General features: G+C 61.1%; 1 protein-coding gene across 2 annotated transcripts; it reads left to right on the forward strand.

Annotated features, from left to right (window-relative positions):
* The first annotated feature begins 3 nt into the window (after positions 1-3).
* SPATA20 (spermatogenesis associated 20) lies at positions 4-11,465 on the forward strand. 2 transcript variants are annotated; one of them, XM_087750396.1, is made up of 17 exons: positions 83-121; positions 882-1,028; positions 1,454-1,591; positions 1,858-1,922; positions 2,321-2,475; positions 2,718-2,861; positions 3,130-3,331; positions 3,430-3,560; positions 3,709-3,813; positions 4,305-4,383; positions 4,596-4,804; positions 4,957-5,149; positions 5,934-6,102; positions 6,561-6,769; positions 6,911-7,110; positions 7,232-7,312; positions 11,201-11,465. In XM_087750396.1, the coding sequence occupies exons 3-17, from the start codon at positions 1,482-1,484 to the stop codon at positions 11,369-11,371; spliced, it is 2,223 nt and encodes a 740-aa protein (XP_087606522.1). In that variant the 5' UTR covers positions 83-121; positions 882-1,028; positions 1,454-1,481; the 3' UTR covers positions 11,372-11,465. The 2 variants fall into 2 exon arrangements, with proteins under 2 accessions (XP_087606521.1, XP_087606522.1); XM_087750395.1 differs by lacking the exon at positions 882-1,028 and having other exon boundaries at positions 4-121.
* Positions 11,466-21,258: the final 9,793 nt, after the last annotated feature.

Here is a 21,258-nt window from a genome sequence, read left to right on the forward strand (position 1 = left end):
GGCGGGCCGGGCGGCGGCGGGGCCGCCCCGGAGGCGCCGGGCCGGGGACGAGGAGCGGCGGCCGCTCCGCTCCGCCCCGCCCCGCCGCCATGTTGGCGGCGCCGCTGCGCCGGGCCCGCAGGTACCGGGGGGCCGGGCCGGGCCGGGGCCGGGCGGGGGGCGCCGGGAGGGGCGGGGGCGGACCGGCCCCCGGGGGCGGGCGGCTGCGGACCCCGGCTGCGGCCCCGCAGGGCGGCGGGCAGCGATCGCTGCGGCGCCTGGCGGCCCCTCGGCAGCGCCGCTGCCTCCCCCTGCGCCTCCCCGCACTGTCCGAGGTCCCCCGCGTCCTCCCTGCGCCTCCCACGCCCCCCTAAATTCCCCTGCATCCTTGCAACGCCCGGTCCCCCTCCTGCATCTCCCTAAATCCCCCCTGCACCCTCCTCAATCCTTCCTAAATCCTTTCTGCACCCTGACACCCCTCCTGTATTGCCCAGCATCCTCCCTCCATCCCCCTGCATCCTCCCTGCATCCCTGCACCCCTCCTGCATTCCCTGAAATCCTCCCTGCACCCCTCCTGCATCCCTATACCCCCTGCATGACTTTACATTCTCCCTGCACCCCTCTCGCACCCCCTCCTGCATTCCTGCGCCTCTGCCCTGCATCCCTGTGCCCCCTCCTGCATTCCTGCACCCCAGCCCTGCATCCCTGCACCCCCCCCGCATCCCTGCGTCCCCTCCTGCATTCCTGCACCCCAGCCCTGCATCCCTGCACACCCCCCCGCATCCCTGCGTCCCCTCCTGCATCCCTGTGCCCCTGCCCTGCATCCCTGCACCCCCCCCCCCCCCCATCCCTGCGCCCCAGCCCTGCATCCCTGCGCCCCAGCCCTGCCTCTCACCCGGCAGCAGGAGGATCTCTCTGGTCCCCTCCTGTTCATCGCTCCCCTCACCATGAAGAACTTGTGCCTCCCTGCCCGCACCCTGACCCCGCACCTACCCATGCACCCACCCGTGCACCCACGGGAGAGGATTTTCCTCTCTGAGGACACACAGGTCAAGTCCCACAGATGCTGCTCCCTTAGCCGCGGCTGTCGGGTGGCTGTGCCCCCAAAGGGTGCTGGTGGTGGGCTGGGGGCTGGAGGGGAGGGAGCCCCGGGGGTGGCAGTCCTGGGGCCATGCCTGTGCTGAGCTGGAGAACAACCTCGCCTGAGCCTTCAGCAAGTGGGGAGGACTTCGTAGGGTCCTGGGGGGGATGGAGGGGGACCAAGCCACAGCGGAGCTGCCCACTTCTGGGGCTGAGAGCGGTTCCCCTGGCATGGGGAGCGAATAGCGGGGAGCAGCACCCCGTCCCGGGGCCGCGCTGGGCACCCGCAGGAGCCGGGGTGAAGGCGGTGCTGGTCTGGGGTGTCGCAGCTCTCTCCAGGGGCTGTGCTTTGCTGCGGCGAGCAGGGAAACGATGAGGCTGTTTGGCGTCACAGGTGCACGTTTCTAACGAGGAGCCTGACCATGGCCACGGGGGGGACAACCAGCCCCCCCAGCGTCCCTCGTCACACCAACCGCCTGATTAACGAGAAGTCCCCCTACCTCCTGCAGCATGCTCACAACCCCGTGGATTGGTAAGAACGGCTGGTGGCTTTCTCCCTCCTCCTCTCCTTGCGTCCGTGGGGCTGAGGGACTCGCTGCCGTGGAAGCGGTGGCAGGCGAAGCAGCCTGGCCTCCTGTGTGGCTCCCTGCAGGCTCGGGGTCCGCGCTCCCGAGCCAGCCATGCCCCCGGCTGTCCTGACCGCTCTCCACCAGGCAGCAGCTTCTCAGGCAGCTTTAGAGGAGCCCGGGTCCCAGCAGCGGTGACCCCTGAAGCTCCTCTCTTGTCTTCCCTCCGCAGGTACCCTTGGGGTCAGGAAGCCTTTGATAAAGCAAAGAAAGAAAACAAGCTGATATTCCTGTCAGGTAACCAGCAACAAGACATATTTCACGTTCCCATGTGTTGTTCAGTAGATGACCAGATAAGCCGGGCTGCGTCCTGAGCTGGTGTGAGTAGCCACGTAGGTAAGGACGGACACTGAGCACTGCTAGCAAGAAAGGGCCACGTGCTTTAGTGGCTCTCTCTGAAGATGGGCTGCATCAAGGACCAGAGTCCTTGGCCAGATTTTAGGAGCGAGAGCTGGAGAGCCCAGGAGGCCCTGCAAGCCTCCATGCTTGCAGGAGGCCTTTCTCCTCCATCTCTTCTCTAGGGGCGCAGCAGCTGTTGCCCATAGCAGGGTTCCCCACCTCTGAGCCATCTCCCTGTAATGCGTGTCCCGCTCTCTGCAAAGGGCCATTCCTCACTCGCCTGCGCTTGTTTTCAGTTGGCTACTCCACCTGCCACTGGTGCCACGTGATGGAGGAAGAGTCCTTCAAGAACAAGGAGATCGGGGAGATTATGAACAAGAACTTCGTGTGCATCAAAGTGGATCGTGAGGAGCGGCCAGATGTGGACAAAGTGTACATGACCTTCGTGCAGGTAGGGGAGGCACGGGCAGGGCTCGGGAGGCTTTGACTGGCTCTCTCAAGCTGAGGTTCACGGTCATGTTCCTCAGACAAGAAGAACCAGTATGTGGGGTGGTCTGAATGGGGCCATGCATGATCACAAGGGGGGAAAGAAGCACGCGTCTGTCCTCAAGTGAGGCGCTTGGATGTGCCGGAGGGTACAGAGCAGAGGGTGCCTCTTGTGTGACCTTGGTGCGCCCGTGGTTTGTCTTTCAGGCAACCAGCGGTGGAGGTGGCTGGCCAATGAGCGTCTGGCTGACTCCAGACCTCAAGCCCTTTGCAGGGGGGACATACTTCCCTCCTGAAGATGGAGTTCATCGTGTTGGCTTTCGGACTGTGCTGCTCCGAATCGCAGAGCAGGTACAGAGCAGGAATGGTGTAGCAGGCAGTGCTCAACCAAAGGGGCTGCAGGGAAATTGGTCTGGGCTTGACAGGTGACCGAGTCAAGAGATACAGTCGTGAGAAGCAGTAGCCCAGAGAACATGTCAGAGCTTTGGCTGGGTTAGAGACGGATTGGAACTGAGCTGGGGAGGGGGACCAAGAACTAAAGGTGCAGTTTCGGCTGGTGCAATGCAGGAAGCAGAAAGCCAAAAAATGGAAGAACTGACTTTCTCACTCTGCATCTTAGTGGAAGGAGAACAAAAGTGCCCTGTTGGCGAACAGCCAGAAGATCCTGGAAGCGTTGCTACACATGTCCGAGATCCGTGCGCGGGGCCAGGAGTCACCCCCACCATCCAAAGAGGTGATGGCCACCTGTTTCCAGCAGCTCTCCAACTCCTACGATGAGGACTATGGTGGCTTTTCCGAATCCCCCAAGTTCCCCACCCCAGGTCAGTCTGGCCTCTGCTGCTGAGCCCCGCCGTGGGGCAGGCAGTGCCGGCGGGCAGAGCCCACCCCACAGCCTCCCACTTTCTTCCCTGTGTTTCAGTGAATTTGAATTTCCTCTTCACGTACTGGGCCCTGCACCGGACAACTCCAGAAGGTGCCCGGGCACTGCAGATGGCTCTGCATACACTCAAAATGATGGCCCATGGGGGCATCCATGACCACATCGGTCAGGTAGGAGGGAAGCCTCGGGGGTAAACCCCTGGCATGTGCAGGAGGCATGGGGTGGAGGTGTTGGGTGGAGACGTGGGGTGGAGATGTGGAGACGTGGGGTGGAGATGTGGAGACGTGGGGTGGAGATGTGTCCTCTTGGTCTTTGCAGGGGTTTCACCGCTACTCCACTGACCAGCACTGGCACGTCCCTCACTTTGAGAAGATGCTGTACGACCAGGGGCAGCTGGCAGCTACGTACAGCAGAGCGTTTCAGGTACGGCTGTGGCATCCCTCTGCAGGGGGGCTCACTTGGCACGGAGTGCTGGCTGGGGAGGGCTGCCTTGGTTTGGGGAGCAGCTTCGAAGCCTGTTTCCCAAAATGTTGCCCATCCCATGGGCATGGAGCGGTCCCATGTTCCCCTTCATCTACTGGTCTTCATCTGGACAGGAACGGTGCACAAATCCATGACGGTTCAGCCCCAGGGTTTTGAGCGTAATGGGGGAGGGAACGGCCTTCTGGCTGGTCTTTGCAAGAGTCAGCAAGCACGTGCTGCTGCCTCTGACCTTGCTGTAACTCCAGGGTTGCTCTCTAGTGCCTGTACATTTCTATCAGGGATCTTACTCTGAATCCATCCCACGTTTAAAATCCCTGGACGTTCAAATGTGTTTCTTCCCCTTTTCCAGCTCTTTAAATCAGAATAACTTATTCTATCTCGCTGTGTCTCTGCCCCTCGTAACACTGACGTCCACCCTGTGCCTCCCGCAGATCTCTGGCGATGAATTCTTTGCCGATGTTGCCCAAGATATTCTGCTCTACGTCTCGCGGAACCTGAGTGACCAGGCAGGTTGTTCCCTGAGCTGGGGCAAAGGGAGCTGCTTACCCTGCCCTGGGACGTGGCTGGGGGCTGCTTTTCCCTCCCTCCCTTCCCAGCTGAGCTGGGGCTGGGGCACTGCTGCGGCTCTCTGCCCAGACTGCCAGCCCAGCAGCGATGGGGAGCTGGCTGAAGGTGCTGTCCTGGTAGCTGGAGGGTCTCCCTGTTGCTCTTTTCCCAGGCAGGAGGTTTCTACAGCGCAGAAGATGCGGATTCCTACCCGACCACCACATCCAGAAAGAAGCAAGAAGGAGCTTTCTGTGTGTGGGCAGCCGAGGAAATCCGGGCTCTCCTTCCTGACCCTGTCGAGGGGGCCACAGAGGGGACGACCCTGGGAGATGTCTTTATGCACCACTACGGAGTGAAGGAGACTGGCAACGTGAGCCCCATGAAGGTGAGGGAGAGCAAAGACCTGCCCAGTACCGGGAGCGTCTGTGGGGGACCCGCACCCCTGGGCGTGGGGGAATGGCAGAGCAGCCCCAAAGCACGCGGGGTCCAACCCCTCCTCGGCCCGGTAACGTTCCTAGAACGCGGCTCTCCTTTCAGGACCCCCATCAGGAGCTGAAGGGCAAGAACGTCCTTATTGTCCGGTGCTCCCCTGAGCTGACGGCGGCCCGGTTCGGGCTGGAGCTGGGGCAGCTCGGTGCCCTGCTGCGGGAGGGCCGGCGGAGGCTGTCTGCAGCCCGGGCGCAGCGGCCACGGCCACACATGGACACCAAGATGCTGGCAGCGTGGAACGGTGAGAGATGGCTCAGCGCTGGGGGTGCGTGCCTTGGCTGCACCCCTCCGTGGCTGCCCGGGCCCAGCACGTTTTTGGGGGCTTGTAGCAACGCGTCCTGCTGGGACTGGGGAGGCAGTGGGTGGGCTGGGGTCCGGGGCTGTGGGAGCTCCTGGGGGAAGCTGCCCCACACCTGCAAGGCGTGGGGCTGCCGAGGGTCGGGATATTGCTCTGGCTTTATTTTCCTCCCGTGTTGCCAGCAGAGAGCAGCAAAACTCTTCCCCTGGCTCAGCCCAGCTCCCCAGTTTGGGCTCTGGGGAAGGGGACCGAGTTGGGGATTCAGGACGCAGGCAGGGCACAGAGCCCATCTCCACCGCTGCATTAGCGTGGGGACCACAGCTCTGTGTCTGTCTGTCTGTCCAGGCGTCCTGCAGCAGGTAATAACTGCAGTACCCCAGGCACTGTTCCCAGCAGTAAATGCCTGGGTAGCTGGGTCTGGAGCTGGCGTGAGCTGGAGTTATGCCACGTCCTGCAAACAGGAGGACTCTCTTAAGCTCTGTGTCTGCCCACAAGTGAAAGCTTAGCTCTTGCTGGCCTTGCAGTGCTCTGTCCTTCTCTTTGGTGACAGTAAGTGACTTTCTTAGTCGTTTGAACTGAGTGGAAGAGCTGATGACTGAGCCCTGACCGGCCTCAAATGTCAGGGAGGATGAGCTTCACGCTGAGCATCCTTTAAAGGAAAGATGGTGACACCCCCACTGGTCCCTTGTGCCCCCCTGAGCCTGTCCCCGTGTCTGTGCCTACGCAGGGCTGATGATCTCGGGCTTTGCCCAGGCTGGGGCGGCCCTGGCCAAGCAGGAGTACGTGAGCCGGGCTGCGCAGGCAGCTGCCTTCCTGCGGAGACACCTTTTCGACCCTGCCAGTGGGAGGTTGCTGCGGAGCTGCTACCGGGGCAAAGACAACACGGTGGAGCAGAGGTGAGCAGTGGTACGCTGGTGGTCTCTGGACCTACTGGCCACCCGGTGGGAGCTGCCCGGGCCCCCGGGGGTCCACGTCCTCCCCTCCTCCAGGCAGGACTGAACTTGGAGGGAGGGAGGCTGTTTGCCTTGCACAGAGCTGCCTCTGGTGCAGTCTAGGATGGATTAGTGCCTCGCACCCAGTGAGGAGGAATTAAGGTCAAATCCTTTTCCATTCCTCATCTTTGGAGCTGGCAGAAGCCTTCCCCTGCCCTCCCTTGCTGCCGCTCAACCGTGCAGAAACGTGGGGCTGAGCCGCGTGATGACTTGGCACAGCCACTGCTTATCTTGGACTGAGCTCTGAGGTGACATCTCCTTGGGTAGCATAGACCAGTAGGTAGGGCTTTGGTGGGCTGGAGAACATTTCCCACCTGGCCAGCGCAGAGACCCTGATGCTCCTTTCCCATCTGCTGCTGCAGCGCCGTGCCCATCCAGGGCTTCCTGGAGGATTACGTCTTCGTCATCCAGGCTCTCTTTGACCTGTACGAAGCCTCGCTGGAGCAGGGCTGGCTGGAGTGGGCCCTGCAGCTCCAGCACATGCAAGACAAGCTCTTCTGGGACCCCAAAGGCTTTGCGTATTTCTCCAGCGAGGCTGGTGATCCCTCTCTGCTCCTGCGCCTGAAGGATGGTGAGCTCGGGGATGTGGCCGTGCTCAGCATGGGTTATGGTGTGGGGCAGCTTGGGGAGGGCAGGGGTGATGCCTGGCTGGAGGACCAAGCCATGGGGTGGTGAGGCATTGGGCTGATGGAGGAGCTGTTTTTCCCTGCAGACCAAGACGGAGCAGAGCCCACCGCCAACTCTGTCACTGTCACAAACCTGCTCCGAGCAGCTTGTTACTCCGGCCATACAGAGTGGGTGGAAAAAGCCAGGCAGATCTTGGCTGCCTTCTCAGAGAGGCTGCAGAAGATCCCAGTAGCCCTGCCAGAGATGGCCCGGGCCACCGCTGTCTTCCATCACACCCTCAAACAGGTACGGGCTGGGGCTCGTGTCCCCTACAGGACCGGCTGCAGGGAGGGGGCCCAGCGGTGCTGTGGGTGCAGTCACAGCTCTCTGCTGTCTCCCTCCTGCCACCCACGCTCTCCCCGGACAGGTCGTTATCTGTGGGGACCCCCAAGGAGCAGACACCAAAGAGATGCTGCACTGCGTCCACTCCATCTTCAGCCCAAACAAGGTAGAGGTGCCGGTCCTGCCTGCCAGCCCTGCCAGCCCTCCCCTGGCCCCCTGCGCGGCCACTCCCCGTCGGCTGCCCTCCCGCTCCCTGCTGCCACCTGCATTGCTGGGGCCTTCATCCTTTCTCTCAGTGCAGCTGTAGCATCCATCCTCCTCCTCCTCTGTCCCGCCTCCCTTCTGGGAAGCATCCTATCCTCTCCATATTTGTAAGCGCAGCCGGCAGGGCCACGGCTGAGCCCCTGCACCCCTCTCCCTGGCGCAGAGCGCTGGCAGCCCAGCCCAGGGAGCAGCTGCAGCAGCGGCTGCTGTCGCTGCTGGCTGTTTACACTGCTCTCAGCCTGAGCCCAGCATCCCCAGTGCTGCTCTCCCAAGGGCAAACCTTTCATTCTGGTGTGGATGTGTCATGCCCGGTGCGGATCCAGCCAGTGTCTGGATCACCTTCTGCCTGGAGCCACCCTTGCATCCTTGGGAAGTGGCAAGGTGGTACCTCGCTCCGGCTGTGTTGCGGGTGGGGGTACCCCTGGCTTTTCCCAAAAGCTTTGCCTGAGCTGTGCTGTCGCTGTGTGCTGGGGTTACTGCCTCGCGCTGCTCGTCTGCATCCCCACACAGAGATGTGTCACTCGGTGCATCCCACGGAGGGGCCGTGCTGCCGCGGGGACGGAGCTGTTTGCTGCCCGCGGAGCTGGCAGGGAAGGGCAGCGCGGCAGCTGGCGCCCGTCGCGTTCGGCAGGCAGCGTCCCTGCCCCGGGGACGGATGGCTCACGCCTTGGCAAGGCTGTTGAGCCGAGGGAAGCGGGGCTGCGCTGTGGGCAAGGGAGCTCAGCCTCTCAGGCTCTGGACTGGATTTGTCCCTGCCTGTCAGGGTGCTGGTGCCAGGGACTGGCACGTTGAGCCACAGCACGTGGGGAGCTGGCACTGGGGCCAAAGCATCAGTTTCCCTCTGTAACCCTGGCTGGGGTGAACTGGGGAGGGCTGAGCCACCAGCACGGGATTCCCTGCTCTGTCCTCGCGTTAGCTCAGCCCACGGAGGCTTTTGTCCCTGACCCTCTGCCTACGTGCCCAGCGGTGTTTAATGCCGGTGTTGGAGGATGGTCACAGCTTCTGCCTGGGGGCGTGGGTCAGGGACGCAGCTCTCCGTCCTTCCTCCCCCATCTCCTGTCCAGCAGCGCCCTTGGCCATGCCGGTCCCCGTGCTGTGTGCAAGGCCTCTGCTCCCGCGCTCTTCCTCTCTCCCTTTGAAGGATTACAGCGGGTGACCCAGTTTTCAGGGACGGGAGGGGACCTGGTGGCAGTGGGGAGCTCAGCACCGCTGCTGATTAACCCCCTCCCTTTCCCTGCAGCTGGTTCAGCCCTCGGTCCCCTGAGTCAGCGCGGGCTCTGCAGGGGGATGCAGCCGGCAGCTTCGGGGTCTTGAGCAGAGCAAATAGCACAGCCATTCCCTCTCCTCCCGTACAGCTTGGATCCCTCCTGCTAAGCTGGTAACGAGCCTGGCTGGTGGGGATGCTTGCTCCCCACGGGCAGGTCCATCTCCCCCAGGCTGTTGCCTTCCTCAGAGCATGGAGGAGGAGGAGGGCTGGGTGCTCTGGATGGATGTTTCCGCGGGGGAGTGAAGCCATGGGGTGCTCGGTGCCCGCCCGGGCTGTGTGCAGGGGAGCTGTGCGTGGAGGGGTGCACGGGGGGCTGCAGCCAGAGGTCTGGGTATGCCTGCCCTTGTGTGTGCCTCGTGTCGTGATGGTGGGACGGATCAGGAGCCATCCCGTTCGGCAGCTTGAGTTTGTTTCCTGGAAGAAGGAACGTGGCAGGAGGATCTCTGCCAGGAAGGCTCTCTCCCCAGAGGAGCACAGGCCCACGGGGGTTTCTCCGGTGCCATGCTCATTCCCCGTGGACAGCCTGGCAGTAGCGATGGCTCCTCGCCTTGCAGAGGTGATGGAGAGAAGGGAGGAGAATCCCACTGCTCAGAGGGTCACGCTGCCTTCGGGAGCAGCCTGCCGCCTCCCGACAGCCATCCCTCTCTGTGCTACATCGCACGGGGAAGGGAGACGTGGGTGCTCCTTTTCCCGCCTGCCTTCAGCCCTTTCCAGCTGCTCCCCATCTCTCCTTCCCCCCCCCCGCGAACCTGCCCAAGGCGCAGCAGCCCTGGTCACCCGCTCCGGGGACACGGCAGCTTTGGGAATCAGCTTTGCCAAGGAGTTGGGGAGATGTCACCGCTGTGTCCCCTGCCACCCCCGCTCCCTTGGTGCCGGCAGGGCGCTGGGGGCTAGGCTTGTCTGCAGGAACACAATTAATTAGGTCGTTCCAGTAATTAATTCCTTACAAACCTCACATTGAAATCATTGCTGTAACGAGATGCTGATGATAAAACGGCATTGAGGTCGCAGGTTTAAATGGACCCCGTGCCCAGAGGAGCCCTTAGCCGCAGGCAGCGGGATGCGGGTGCTGGCGGCTGCTCCCCCAGGGTCCCGGTGCCAGGAGCAGGGAGGTTTGGATCCCTGCTCCAGGGCTGGATCCCAGCTCCTGGTATAGATCCCTGCCCTATTAATGGTCTTTAGGGTAATTATGAAGGATCCCATTATCTCTTCAGCTGCAGAGCGCTAGCCTGCCGCTCGCCTTCATCCTGGCCCTGCAAGAGGACCTTAGGGAGCTTGTGAGAAAAATGAATAATGAATTTCAGATTGGACATGAATTGGTAATTAATCACTCCTGGAATTAATTCCAGACAAAGGCAAGGGGGGAGGAGGTTGAGGGGGGAGCTGGAGGCAGGCAGGGAAAGGGGCTGAGCCGGAGCTGGGTCAAGGCAGGAGCCGAGGGGAAGATGTGGGGCGATCGGGACAGGACGGGACTGCAGCAGCCGTTATCCAGGGCGAGGGCTCGGGGACGCGGTGACCCCCTGGGGACGTAGGGTGAGGGCAGCCCCTGCCAGGCACGGGGGAGGCTGCACAGGCGTCCCTGCTGGGTGCGGGCGCTGAGTTCGCTCCTGGCCCCGGGGCTGGCGGCAGAGGATGCCGTGTGCCGGGCAAGCAGTGCCGCGGTGGGAGGTTTGCGTGCCACTGCTCGGTGGCTGGCAGGGGCGGTGGGAGCTGAGGTGGCAGCGTTTGGTGTCGGCATCCCTCGGTGGTGCCGGCATAAGCAGCGCAAACATGTGGCGAGCGTGTCAGTGCTCGGCAGGCACGGCGGTGGGCACGTATGCGGAGCTGGGTCTGGGCACAGGTGAAGGACAGCCGTGCACTCTGGCAGCGGGATGCTGCTGCTGTGCCTTGGGCCTGGGAAGGGTCTGCGCTTTTCTCGCCCTTCGCATCTGAGTCGGCACCAGGCTCCCTGCCAGCTCCTGGCCTTTCCCCTGATTAGCCTGCAAGCCCTGAGGCTTTGACAAACATTTTGCCTTTCAGAAAAGCTAATTACCACGGCAGCCCTGTCATCACCCCTGGCTGGTGCTGCCATGTCAGCCGGGAGAGCCCCTGCCCCACTGCTCCCAGTGTCCGAGCTTTTGGGAAGCGTCTGGAGGGCGGGAGGAGCTGGGCTGCAAGGGTGGGAAGGAGCGATGCTGGGGCTGGGGCTGGGGTTGGGTGTCCCCAGGGAGCCCGCTGGCTCGGGCAGCCCGCTCCGGGCTGGCGTACCCCGGTCCCTCTGCTTCATCCCTGGCTGCCGGGTGTCTGGTGGGGAAAAGGGAGGCAAAGCTGTCGGGGATGGTGTGGACCACAGGCTCCCTGCAGCGCAGGTGCGATGGGGTGGTGGCCGCTGCGGGACCCTGGCGGGGAGCTGGCGTGGGTGCCCTCGGCTCCCCGTCCCCTCCCGCCTTTGGGCGAGTGCGTGGGGGACGCTGCCAGCGCTCGGCATGTCTGCGGGGAGGGAGGGAGCAGCTGGCTGCGCTCTCACAGCTCCTTCTCCGGCAGGTGCTGATGCTAGCAGATGGAGACAGCGCTGGGTTCCTCCACCGCCAGTTGCCTTTCCTTGCGTCCCTGGAGAGGAAGGACGGGAAAGCCACCGCCTATGTCTGCAGCAACTTCGCCTGCTCCCTGCCCGTCACCTCGCCCCAGGAGCTGCGGGGGATGCTCTGCCCGTGAGTCCCTCTGCCTGCGGGAGGGCGAGGGGCAGTCAGACTGTCACGCCAGCCTGGGAACACAGGAGAGACCCGTAATAAAGCCACCCTGGGCATCAGCTCCCTCCCGGATGGTTCCTGGCAGCACAGTGGGGCTGTGCCCTTCCCTGCCTGCAGCAGATTGGGCTCTGCTTGCACCGCTGCTCTGGCAGCATCTCGGCAGAACTGGCTCTGGTCCCCGGTGCTGGTTTTGGCATGGCCGGGAGACACCCGCCAAGGAGCATCTCCTCCCCCTGCACACGCGCTTGCTTCTTGCCGAGGAAAAGGAAAACAAATTAAATATAAATCCCAGCGTTAATGGAGAAGTCAGATGGGAAAACTATTAGGGTTCCTATAGCAACCCAGGGCAACACTGTCAAAAGCACCTGGGTGACTTGGGAGTCAAGTGCTTTTGAAAGTGTTACTGGTTACGACAGCCGCGGTATTTTTCCATTACAGGGTAGATTGTAACATACATTAAGTTAATATATATAGTGCATGCAAAAAACCTGCTGATTACCACAGCTGATGAAAACGTGCCACAAGACCCAGCCTAAGAGCTTCCAAACAGCTCGACATCCCGTCCTGGCTTTGCCAAGGTTGCAGAGACCCGGTACAGCTTGAGAAAGGATTTTTCAAAGTCTTGTTTTCTTTGCAAAAGGCCTGGCAGCCAGTGCCCCAGTCCACGCTAGGATGGGGCTTGGGAGGCCGCGGCGAGGTGGGGAGCTTCCCCGGGGCTGGGGCAGCTGGAGGGGGCTGGGGACACGGGGAGCTGGGGGCCGGTGTGCCCTGCGGCTGCCCTGGCATCCTGAGCGTGGCTGTGGGGGGGTGCCCCTGCCCTGGCTGGGGATCCCGGTGGCGATGGCAAGCAGGGAGATGTCCCACCTCTGCCTCTGCTGGGGCTGTCAGCCCTCCCTGCTGGGGCAGGAGCCGAGGGGCTGGGGACCCCCGAGCCTGCGGGCAGTGGGGCTGGCAGCAGCTCCATGCTGGGGGGACGGCTGGGCTGGGCTGGGCTGGGCCGCAGCAGGCAGGGGCCGCCGGCCGGTGGGGTGGGTTGGCCAGGACTGCGTTTTCAGGCTGGATGCTCTGGGTGGGTGCTGCCGGCCAGGGTGCTTGGGGCTGTGGCTGCCCCTGCCTTGGCTTGCAGAAAGTTTCAATAACAGCACAAGAAATAACCCCTGAAAACGTCTTTCAGCCAGCGTTAGAGGAGGGGGGTGTTTGCTCGGAACTTTCCTGGCAAAGCCTAGGCTGGACCAAGGCTCTCGCCCATCCTCATCGGGGGCTCGGACGCATCCTGCTGACGCTGGCCATGGGGATGGCACTGCCAGGTCCTGGCACCCCTGCACGCCAAGCAGAGGGAGGTAACCCACCCCGGCAGAAGCGGGATGCCGTCACCAACCACACAAGCTCCCTTTGCTGCAGCGTAAACTTTATTCTCCCTTTCCTCCTGTCTGTCCCTCCTCCTCCTCCTCCCTGCTTCCAAGCAGGCAAGTACCACGTTTCCAGCATCCCTCTGACACCCTGGGGGTCCCCGGCACGGCAGCCCGTGCCCCGGCCGGTGGGATGCTGTCATCTGGCAGCGAAGCGGTGCCGAGCTGCGCTGCCCGCCAGCTTTCCAGTGGGTTGTGCCAGGGTAACCGGCCAGAAGAAATGCCTTTGAAGTCAAAGAGGAATTTTGCACCTCATCTCGTGAATGCTTTCTATGCTTGTGGAAGAGGAGGGGTTTTTATTTTCTCTCCTCTCTTGGTTTTAGAAGCTGAAGTTTTTCTGGAAATCCAGCTGAAAATTGCTGGTTTGGCAGATGGCTGGCTGCTTTCCTCTGGGGTTTTTTTTTGTCTTTTTTTTTTTTTTTTTTAAACTTGGCATCTCTGCTGCGGGGGTTGATTTGACACCCGTCCTCATGAGCGCTCGGAGCGGGTCCGTGCCACGTCCGCGCCAGGAGAGCATCCTTGGAGAGCGGGGTTGGTGCTGAGCACCCCGTGGGGAAGCCCAGACGTCTTGGGCCCCGGGGCTGGCCAGGTCCACGTGCGGCAGCATCCCCAAGTTGGGATGGTGCTGGGGGCGATGTGCTGAGCTCGTTTTGGTGTGCACCAGCTCCCATGGCACAGGCACTGGGTGCCTTTCTCCTGCACCGTCTCGCTTGTCGGCGCGTCTCTGTAAGCAGCCGCCGGGGAAAAATGTGCTGTGAACCTCTGTCAGGATGAATTGGGCTCACCTCTCAGAAAAAACAGAACAAACAAGGAAGAAAAGTTCTCTGTAATAAATAACTGATGTTGTGGCACCTCGGTACTCCTGGCACCTCCGCCTCGCCGCTGCCCGGGAGCTGGTGGCCCCATCCTGTGCGGGCCCATGGGTCGCGCTCCCTGCCCCGGCCCCGGAGCCACCCAGCTGCTTCAGCCCTTTGGGTTTATGGCCTTGGCAAGCGGTGTTTTTGCTTGAGTTCAGTTGCAACACCCCCCTGGCTGGTCCCCTCGGTGTCCCCCGGCCAGGCCGGGCTCCGGGGCACCCATGGGTGCTGCTCCTTGTCAGCAGGCGGTGCCGAAGGAGGGCCTGGCTGCAGGAGCGGGCACGGCCACTGCGGTTAAACCCTCCTGGCGATGCTTCCTTCCTCATTACTTTCCTGTCCTGTCGTTAACCCACTGATTTCGCTGCAAATGCCATTGATTTGCTGCAAGTGTTTGCCGGGGCGATTAATGGGAGAGAGGGCTGGCGGGGGGCTGCCCGGCTGGCCTGGGCTCACGGGGGTGATGGAGCGGGGTCTCGGTGCTCAAGGGTCCTGTGCCACTTCCCAGTATCCATTTTCCTGACCCCTTCCCATGTTTCCTTTGGCAGTGGATGCGGGGGGTGGTGGGGACTCGCCCCAGGGCAGCACCGGACCCCCCTTTCCCCGCCAGCGGGGAGGCTCGGGGTGGCAGGAGGTGGCATCCCGTGCTGCCCCGTGCTTCTCTCCAGCTGCAGAGCTGTCAAAAAAACAGAACCCAAAATTCATTAAATAACCCATGTGCTGTTTTTTCCCCACAAACACTTGGGTTTGCCCTCAGGCTGCTCCGGAGGGCACAGCGGGGGTTTATCACCCTGCCTGGAGCTCTGGGCTTGCCTGGAAGCCCCAGCAACCACGGATAGAGAGAAGCAAGTTTTCCCTTTCCTTTTTTTTTTTTTTTTAATTAAAGAAGAAACACCCTTTCAACATTTTCATTTTTAACTCTTACCTTGGGGGAGCTACAGTGCACCCCACTGCTGAGCCCACCGAGGCAGCTGGTTGGGCTGATGCCCGTCGTGCCCCTTCGGGGGTTCCGGGGCACCCGGAGGGGAGGCAGCGCCGGCGGCCACCCTTGCTGCTCTAATGAGCCTTTCCCTCTAATTAATATTCCCCAGCAAAGCCGGCGCTGGTTCTGGGTCTCTTGGCTTTTATCTCCGTTGGCATTGATGTGACATCAATGGGAGACGGGGCTTTGAAAGCTGTTTGTTATTTGCGATGTTGCATCTGTGGGAGAGGGAGGCTGGAGAGGGGCATCCCCAAGCCCGGGTCCGACCCTGCTTTGGTGCCTGTCCCCCCCCCGAAGACACACGTGGGGGTGCAATTCGGGCATCCCTGTTTCCAGCCCCTCCGAGAAGGGATGTTGGGCAAAATAATGAGGTTTCTGCACCCAGTTGCTTCTTGCCTGGGTGCCCAATTCACACCTGAGCACACCAACTCATGCGTGAGCACCCAGTTAGGTCATGCCTGAGCACCCGATTGCACCACACTTGGGTGGCCAATTAGTCAACACCTGAGCACCCAATTAGTCAACACCTGAGCACCCAATTAGTCAGCACCTGAGCACCCAATCTGCTCGTGCCTGAGTGGCCGATTACCTCCTGCCTGCGGTTATTTTGGGCATAAATGGGGAGGTTTTGGTGGCTGGGGGCTGTGGTGCTGCTGAAGAGGGAGGAGGTTGGGAAGGGCTGGGCGCTGGTCACGGCTGCTCTGAAAGTGATGGAAAAGCCCTATTGCACCCCAAAACATTGGGGGAGCCTGCAGCACCCCAGTGCAGGCAGGCCTAGGGAAGGGCAGGGGCAAGGAGCGCAGGAGACGTGGGGCTGGGGTCCCGCTGGTGTGAGGAGACCCTCCGTGCCCGTCCTGCGCCATGGAGCCCAGTCACTCCAATATTCACCCAAAGGGAACTGGGAGCTGGTGCGGTGAGTCCCCTGAGTCGCAACCTCCTCCCTGGGGTATTTCGGGGAGCTCGCTGGGGTCCCCTTGCACCAGGAGGCGGGTGGAGGGCATGTGTTGGGTCCTGGCTATCCTCCTCGCAGGGGCTGGCTGCATCCCGCCGGAGCAGCCGCAGGCAGTCGGCTCCGCTCCCCCCTCCCCACCCCAGCCTTTGCGTTGCACAGATGTTCAAGGCATCCAGCTCCAGTAATTCCAATATTCCTGACAAGTGAATTTGCAGCTGAAGCTGGCCGACGCTTGCTCAAAATGTGCTTTTTTTTTTTTCCCCTTTTTTTTCTTTTTAAACTGACTTTCCATGCAGATCGGTGCCAGGGACCTGGAGGCAGTGCCAGTCCACAATGCGGGGGCTCTGGGGGGGCCCCGCTTGCCTTGGCCATTGCCTCAGTTTCCCCTCCCAGGAAAGCGTGTCCTGGCTGTTCCTATCCGAACCATCCACCACCCCTGCATGGCCCTGGGATGTGTGCCCTGCTCGGCCTCTCCCAGAGCCACCGTGTGCTCCAGCTCCTCTTTTGCCAGGATAAACGGGATCCTGAATGCTGCGTTTCAGGGCAGTGCCCCCCAAAGCGGCGGGGACCCCAGAGACAAACTCATGGCTCTGCCCTTGCAAGTGGGTTGGTGTTGGGATGCTGCTGGGTCCAGTGAGCAGTTGGTGCGATGGGGAGGTGGAACGAGGGTGCTGCCTGCCTCCCCCCCAAAGGAGAAAACACAGGCGGGATACAGCCGAGCTGTTTAACATCTATTTTTTACCGGGCAGAGAGAGGCAGACACTCTCTGGGGGCCATGCAGGGGAATTCACAGCCATCCCCAGGCTGGCTGCCATGGCCACGAGCACGTGCCGAGGTGTTTTAGGGACCATCATCCCCACGCGATGCTCAGCCGCTCCAAACGGCCGCTGCGGCTGCGGACCGATGCTTTTAACCAGCTTTAACGCTTGGAGATCTCTCCCTCCTGCCTGGCAGTGCTGCAGCGATCTCCTTCATTTCTCACGGGACTGTCACCCTCGGCCACCGCTGGGAAGGCGGGGAAGGATGGGAAGGGATGGCTGGAGGCCCTGCAGCGCCCGCGGGAGGGTGGCGGGAGGCCATCGCTGCTTATTAAGGGTTATGCAATAGACGCTTGGCCATTACATGGCTATTAATCCTCCTTTAATACGGTTTCAGTATTTACTGACCACGGTAACTATTGCATTAAATTGAAATTAAGTGTGTATTTTGGAGGCTTTACAGAAAGGCAGAGGAGGGTGTCTGGGGAGGTGGGTGCAGGTTTGTGGGTGCCTGGGTGGGAGGGGGGGTTTTGGGGTGCACAGAGGGACTGGGACCCCAGCGGGTCCTGCATGGCCTCGTCACCAGCGTGGGGATCCCCCCAGGTGCTGTGCCAGGCTGTCAGTCCAAGGAAGGTGCTGGTGGCATCTCCGGTGCCTTCGGTGCTTTGTGAGCCGCTAAATTAGTGGCGAGAGATGCTGAGAGCAAAGCCCCGGCGCGGGCTCCCGGGGAGCCTCGGCTGCTAATCAAAGGGGAACAGGCTCTGCTTTTCATCTGGGGTTTTATACGCAGCTCCAGCGAGGGCTGAGGCTGCTCCTCTCCCGTGGCCGGGTGTATTTCGGGGTTAACCCCTTGTATGCTGCAGCCTGGCTGGAGCATGTAGCAACACTTCATGGTATCAGCTAAGGCTGAAACCCACATCAGGGACCCCAGGGCTTGGGGAAAGCAGGAGCTGGGTGGTGATACCTGGGTTTTGGGGCCAAATCTCCCGCTGGAATAGCAGGATGGGCCCCCAGCCATAGGAGCCAGGTTTTTGGCCGCAGCGTGGCTGTCCTGAGGCCGCTTCCCCCAGTGCCTCGGCGCTGATGCCTGCTGGCTTGTTTGGGGGCTTTACCCACAGACGAGGAACCTGCATGTCCCTGCCCGACCCAGCACTCTCCTCCCCGTCCCCAACACCCGGGAATCTGGGGCAGGCAGAGCCGGGCTTGCTGCGATTATCCACGGATTAAAGGCAGCTAATTTAGTCTGAGTTACAAAGGCTAAATTGGATCGATGTGTTGGGGTAAAGCACATAAAAGAGGAATCAATAGGTGTTCAGAAATGCAGAAGACGGGCTGTATAGCTCTCTGGGGTGATGCTTTTGGGGCCAGGGTAGTGGCGATGCCCAAGTGGTGCGGGGCCGGGAGGGAGAGGTGGAGACGTAGGAGCGGGTGGCAGGCGATCCCTCAGGCGATGCACGCCGGCAAAGCAGAACTGCAACTCAGCACAAGGCTTTCATCAGGTTTTTGCAGCTCAGCAGACTGGAGGCTGCCGTGACAGGCGCGAGCTTCGGCTCTGCGGGATTCGAGGCACAGGTTTGACAGCCGGCCCCCACCCGTGCCAGCGCGCTCGCCCCCGCGCTTGCCAGGGACGTCACGACCGTGAGGAAACTGGTTTGAGGTTCAACCAGAATTTGGGTGGAAACTGGCTTGGGCCATCTGCGAGGTGTGCGCCAGGCAGGTATCCTCATAACTGGATGCTTACTGGTGTAAACTGGGGATGTCCCAGTGGCCCCCAGGGTTTCTGAGCCCTCGTGGCCACCAGCAAGGCTCGGTCTGTCTCCCTTGTGCTGCCTTCTGGCCAGGCAGTGCGGTGGGAGGCAGGGCCCTTTTTCATAGCTGACAGCCCGTGAATATTTATAGCAGCATATTAAAAATGTCCACCGCATCCCAAATTAGTCACGGGGCCCTGGATAGATCCAGGGTGCTGGGTACGGTGGCACTGATGTCACCCCCAGCTCCATGGTCGGATGGCAGCTGTGTGGCCCTGCAGCCGGGCTGTGATGGAGCAGGGGGTCCCCGTCCCTCCAGGGCTGCGTGAGCAGCTCTCGGGTCCTGCCTTTGGACCAGACCCTGCTTCCACACATGACCCCCTCGTCCCTTTCGGATGCCTGCTCGGGATGCTGGCAGCCCCAGGCTTTCTGCCCCTCTCAGCACCTTTTCCTCACCATCTTGTGCTTTAAAACTCGAGTTTCTGTGGCTGTGACCGATGTCTCCATTAGTTGCAGAGGGATGCGGGAGCTGCTCTCCCTGCCACGTGTCGGGGATGCCGGCTGCCTCTGGGGTGTGCAAAACGTGGCCAGCACAGACGTGTTTATCTCCTGGAAAAGCAAGCAAGAAAGGGAATTGGTGTTTTGGTGAATGACTGGAAATAAAAGGGGGAGAAGAAGGGGACAAAGCTATTTCCCAGCTCCTAAGGGGTTGGCAAGAATAACAGAGAAAAGAACAAAATCTAATTTAGAAAGAGTATACAAAGACAAAGGTGCTGGAGCGGGTCCTGGTCGCAGTGCGAAGCCTCAGCCCGAGCGCCGATGGAGGATCGCACTGCAAGCCCACGGGGGCTGGATGCGTCCCGGCAGCTTGGCCCGAGATGGGGGCAGGAGCGGGTCTCCCACGGTTTGGGGACCCTGCAGCCCATGGGGAGGCTGGGCTGGGGGCCCAGCTCCGGCAGGGGAAGGTCTCTGGCTTTGCTTTCTTGGTCTGTAACTCCCCATTGCTCTGACCACTCTCCACCCCGGCTCCAGCCGGGGACCTGTGTGTTCCCAGCAGAGGCTTGTTTCACCTGGAGTGGATCACCAGAGCTGAGCAATCAGCCTCCAGTAGCAGACACCACACTGGGAAATGCTGACATTACTAGTATTATTAATATTAATAATAAGCTTGCATGCAAGGGGGCTGTTGGCGGCATGGCCGAGAGCTCAGCCCCCGCTCCGAGCACGCTCTGCAAGTGGCTGTCCTGGTCATGAGGAATTAAAACCTCAATTACTGAGGCTCAGCCCTGGGAGGGACGGTCCGATGCTGGGGGTTGGAGCCTGCACCAGTGGGCTGGGGGATGCAGCTGCTAGGCATCCCTGAGCACCTCCACGCACCCCTGGGACGAGGGGGCTCAGCCCCACGGGAGGGCCCATCGGGTCGGGGACCTCCTGTCGGCAGGTTTGGGGGGATGGGAAAGGCTGGGGAAAAGTTCCCATCTTTTCCTGATGGAAAAATGGGATCCCCACAGGTCAGGCATCCCTGCAGGTCTGGGGATCCCACAGATCTTCTCTCTGCAGATGTTGGATCCCTGGAGATCCAGGATCCCCACCAGCATGGACAGGACACCTATCCCTCCACTCAGAGGGAGCAGAGGCAGAAGCAGGAGGAAGGGATTCTGCTCATGAGCATCAGCAAAGCCATAATTTATATTTAATTTAAATTAATTTTTTTCCCCCTTCTGTATTGCTGTTTTCTTCACTAAATGGCATGGTTTTAATCTGTTGGCAAAATGAGGATCTTTCCACACGCAGCGCCCAGGCCGGCCAGCGCTGGCGAGGGGACAGCGGGGGACGGGGGGAGGAGTACCCCGTGCTGGGGGCAGGCAGGGCAGAAGGAGGCAGGAGACAAAATTAGGAGGAAATCAAACTGGAAATGTACCCCAGGGAGGGAAAGCTCTGTGCGTGGCCGCGGCCGGTGCGGGGCAGGGGGTTGGTGTCCCCATCCCTGCGCTGCTTTGGCAGAGCCCCGCTGCCCCTCCACCCGTACGGGAGCAGGGTGGGGGGCAGTGGGGATTTGGGGTCCTTTGAGGCTTGCAAAGCAAAAGCCCCTCTGGGAAGCTGCTCTTCTGTCTCCACGTCACCTGTCTGTCTGTCTGTCTGCCCTTTTGCTCTGGTCTCCCTCATCACACACTAATGACTGTCCTGGGTAGTGCCACTAATGAAGAGCCGCGGCTTTGATCGCCGGGACAGATCCTGCGCTCGGCTCCGGCCGAGTTCCTTGCAGCATTAATGAAGCCCTAAAATCACTTTTCTCTCCTGGGACAGGCAAGGGGAAGGGCTGCGGGGGTCAGGGGGTCCTGCAGCCCCCGGAGGGGTACAGCACCCGGGCTCTTCCTCAGCCGCATCTCCACGGCAACGCTGAGGGATGCTCCAGAGGGATGCTCTTTCAAGGCCACCGAGGGGAATCCCAGCAGCCTGGGATTTGGCACCATGCAGGGTTCGGGAGAAAATGCCTGTCTGGGCTGGGAGCACAGCTGTCTGCCTGTCCGTCTGTCTGTCCGCCCACAGCAATATCCCTGCGGATATTGCGCAGAGGCGCTGCTTGATCTCGGCCCCGGCAGCAGCCACTTAAAGCCCACGTCCGCACGGCCTCCCCCGCTCGCCACAATGACAAGTGTCTCCCAGAGCAAACAATTACAGAATTAACCCCACAATCCTTTCGGCCCTTAATTTTCTATCCCTGACCGCATCCTTATCTTGGCTTTGGTAAGCGGAGGGATAAAAATCTCCCGCCATTTCCATAGCATGGCACCAGCACAGCACTTGGCCCTGAATATATATTTCTCTGTAATGCCTATCTTTACTTTCACTGTGTTTTTTATTACTAGTCACATTTGTATTAAAATAAACACATCCCAGGAGCGGGGCTTCAGGGGTTCTCGTGATGCATCGGGACCAGGGGGGAGGCTGGGATGTCTGGGGCTGCTTCGCACGAAGGCACGGGGTGGTTTGCAGGGAAGCAGGATGGATCCCTGCGTCTCCTTCGGGATGTCTCAGGGCCCAGATCAGCCCTGCAGAGGAAACGCAGCGCTGGGCCGGTGCTCGCTGGCCAGTTGCTGCAGGACAGCCGTGCCCTGGGTGGGGCTGCCCTCTTCTCCCAAAGTTGT

The sequence above is a fragment of the Nipponia nippon genome, unplaced genomic scaffold (genome assembly GCF_047370975.1).
Source record: "Nipponia nippon isolate SJK-2023a ecotype South Korea unplaced genomic scaffold, ASM4737097v1 scaffold_14, whole genome shotgun sequence".
In the NCBI taxonomy this organism is placed as follows: domain Eukaryota; kingdom Metazoa; phylum Chordata; class Aves; order Pelecaniformes; family Threskiornithidae; genus Nipponia; species Nipponia nippon.